This window comes from Bison bison, unplaced genomic scaffold (genome assembly GCF_000754665.1).
Source record: "Bison bison bison isolate TAMUID 2011002044 unplaced genomic scaffold, Bison_UMD1.0 scf7180017864266, whole genome shotgun sequence".
Classification (NCBI taxonomy): domain Eukaryota; kingdom Metazoa; phylum Chordata; class Mammalia; order Artiodactyla; family Bovidae; genus Bison; species Bison bison.
This window is the reverse complement of record NW_011494838.1, coordinates 2,755,032-2,758,160: the sequence shown is the minus strand read 5'-3', so window position 1 is coordinate 2,758,160 and position 3,129 is coordinate 2,755,032. Positions and strand designations below refer to the sequence as shown.

The window sequence follows — 3,129 nt, the reverse complement described above, 5'->3', positions numbered from 1 at the left end:
GGGGAGGGCGGGCCCGGGGCCGGTTCCTGCAGCCCGAGCCGCCTCCCGAGGCGGCCCCGGGGCGGGGCGAGCGCTCCCCGCTGGGGAAACTGAGGCTCGGGGCGGGATCCATGGTGTGGCGGTCTGTTTTTGCACCGAAAACCCACCTGCTTCCGTTCCCCTTCTCCCGGCGCGAGTTCATGGCACACGTGTGGGACTCAGTATGAAGTATTCGCGGAATAAACGAATGCAGACTTGGGACTCGAACTATCCCGGCCCCTGCCTGCCTGCAGCCCCTTGCGGGGTGGGGCGAGCAGTAGTAACACCCGCGTCTTAGCCCTCTTGGGTTCCGGCAGAGATCCTAGCTCAGCGCTTACTGAGTTGGACGCAATCAGCAAAGAGATGTACAAAGCGGTTCCGAGCGCTTGGCGCTTCCACAAAACTCGGTGTTTTCAGGAACTGAGACTAGTTTTGTCTAAATACACGCGGAACGATCACTTATTCCCTATGAATTTTGTGTATATCAATTAAAATAATTGTACTTAGCGTTGGGATAGAATTTTTGTTTAAATATACAACTTTATTTTTGCGAATTTGATAAAGGCTCCTCCATCAATATCTGCAAGACTGTTAGCTAAGGACCAAGTGAGCCTGCCTTCTTTGCTGGTTTTGTTTTCGTTACTCGGAGCCATCCATTACATTCTCTACGTGTTAGGATCTCATTTTTCTGTCCTGACACCCAACTGGAGTTGGGAACTGTGTGTTACTTCTTGTTTGGTTTGGTTTTAACCTGGGATGTGTTTAAGCCTCTAGCTCACCTGGGGCGGAACTCCCACCTTCTGCTGATGCTGCAGGACAGTCCTCCTGGAGAAAGGAGGGCCCCCAGTCTGTCCTGGAGGGGAGACACCTGCCTGCAGACAAGCTGAGGGTCTAAGGGGCCTCCCGGCTGGCAATCTGTGGGACATTGACCAGAGGTGGCTTCTGTGGTCACTCTCAACTCTAAGAGAAAAGGATTTAGAGCTTAGAGTCTCTGATTTAAAAACTCCTTGGTTCTCAGTGCAATCCGTGAAGGCTTTGGGACCTCTAACAGCCATTCTCTGGTCCCATCTCTGTCCCACCCACCCCTTCCTCTCTACCCCAAGCCAGCCTAAGTGAGCAGTCAACCTGACCTTAGTCTCTTCATGTGCCACATCCTGTTTTCAGATTAATGAGCTCATTTGGTGGAAATTTACCAAGGGAAATAGTTTAATTTTGGAAAGTACCAAAAACTCATCTGTAGTCACTCGACTTATTTTGGGGGGCTCTTGAAATAGAGGGGGCATCACCAGGGGACCTCTGAGCCATCAGGGAGCAGCATATTGAAAGCAGAGCCCAATGAGGCTGAACGTGACTCAAAAAGGAATCAAAACCTTTTGGAGACCACTCATCTCTACCCAGTAGAAAAAAAAATTGCAAAAATAAGTTGAAGAAGAAAAGCAGTGCATGTGGCCAAGGCCTAAGATCTGGTGGTATGAGCCTGGGCCACGACTGGGAACGAGAAAGCTCACACAGGGAAGTAAGGGGGTGTTTGAGCCTCAGCGTGCCTCTCACATCCCTGTCTGCTCTCCTGTTCTAAGAGGCACCAGAGGGTTTCCGTTTTCCAGCCTTCCCCCGTCCTTTAGCTGTCAGACTCTTGACCTTGAGGTTGCCCGCTAGCCTTGTAGCCTTTTAAGATTGTGGCTCCTGCAGGGAGCTAAGGATTGAGTAGTTAGGAGGACTCTGGAAAATTAAAGTTTTTTGTGCCGTTCTGCATTGAAGATGGTAGAGCACGGGGGACCAGCCCCCTAAGTGTCTGATCGCCTCCTTGGCCTGCCCTGTTTCCTAGAGGAGAGACTTTTCATCCCTTCTAAGAGGCAGACTAGAAAAATGGTGAAAATTGACAAGGCGCTGACAGTTAAGTACTGAAGTGAAATTGTGTCTTCCTTCTCTCTGCCCCGCCTCCCCCCAGCTGAAACCTGTATAGATATTTTGGAGGATATATGTATATTTTGGAATGAGCACTGGACTAGGAGGCAGGACATTTGTGTTTTTTTTCTCCCTGTCACTAAAGCAGTTTTGGGGGAGAGTAGATGAATAAATGAGTGCTCAATAGTTCAACAAATTATAGTCCATAGTGTTGTTTTTGTTTTCTAAGTGGAAAATGACCTGGGTGGAATGCCGTGGGTTATCTCAAACTTTGTATTAGCTGTGAGACTGTCTTCAAATGCTTTTTCACCTAGAGCCCAAGGATGCATGCTAAGTCGCTTCAGTCGTGTCCAACTCTCTGGAGACCCCATGGACTGTAGTGTGCCAGGCTTCTGTGTCCATGGGCTTCCCCAGGCAAGAATACCGGAGTGAGTTGCCATGCCCTCCTCCAGGGAGCCTTCCTATCCCGGGGGTCAAGTCCATGCCTCTTGTGTCTCCTGCACTGCAGGCCAGTTCTTCACTGCTGGTGCCACCTGGGAAGCCCAGAGCCCGAGCCTACAAACCAGCTAGAAGCATGGATTTTCTGTTCAGCAAGGAAGACAGCTAGGAGTCTGTGCCTTGGGCTTCTTTGCTCCCCATCCTGACCTCTAGGCTCTACAAACATGGTTTAAAAATGGTGGATATAACGAGTACTCCCAGATCCCAGAGGTGGACACTGGGATTCTCTCCTGAGCTGGCTTGCCTCTGCTGTCCCAACCGTTCAAACTTTTTTCCCCAAGAACTGAGCCTTTCTAGGTGTTATAGTCCTGATGGGCATCGGAGGAGGAAGAGATTGCACTGCCAGGGTCATTAGCCTTCCAGAGGGTGGGAGGTGGGACGAGACTGGAGCCTAAGCATTTGGAGGACTGAGGCTGGTGGTCCTGGTAAAAACAGCAGTGACAATATCAGTGGTTACACTTGATTTCGTATCAGTTACTGTGACGCTGCTCTCACCTGAGCACGTCACATGCCTCGCTCGTTTACTGGTATCATTGAGAAGAGGTGAGAAAACTATTTTCTCCTCTCTAAAAGCCAGGCCCCAGATTATAGCAGTAAGTGAAGCAGACGGGGCTGCTGGTCTCACGGCCGCTGGCTCCTAGAGGTGAATGCATGAGGTGTGTCCACTCTCCTGATGCCAGTCGTCCATGCTGCTTCTGTTTGTGCGTG

The 3,129-nt window shown here is 50.5% G+C and overlaps 1 protein-coding gene across 2 annotated transcripts in view; it reads right to left on the bottom strand.

The window, feature by feature from the left end:
• The window catches only part of TRAF1 (TNF receptor-associated factor 1), a 23,463-nt gene extending 23,029 nt beyond the window's left edge, over nucleotides 1–434 (bottom strand). For both annotated transcript variants that reach the window (XM_010848417.1, XM_010848419.1), the window contains exon 1: nucleotides 147–434. Coding sequence is in view for 1 of the 2 variants with exons in the window: in XM_010848419.1 (XP_010846721.1) it covers nucleotides 147–181 (35 nt within the window). In the remaining variant the exon portion in view is untranslated. The remainder of the gene's footprint in view (nucleotides 1–146) is intronic.
• Between the last annotated feature and the right edge of the window lie 2,695 nt (nucleotides 435–3,129).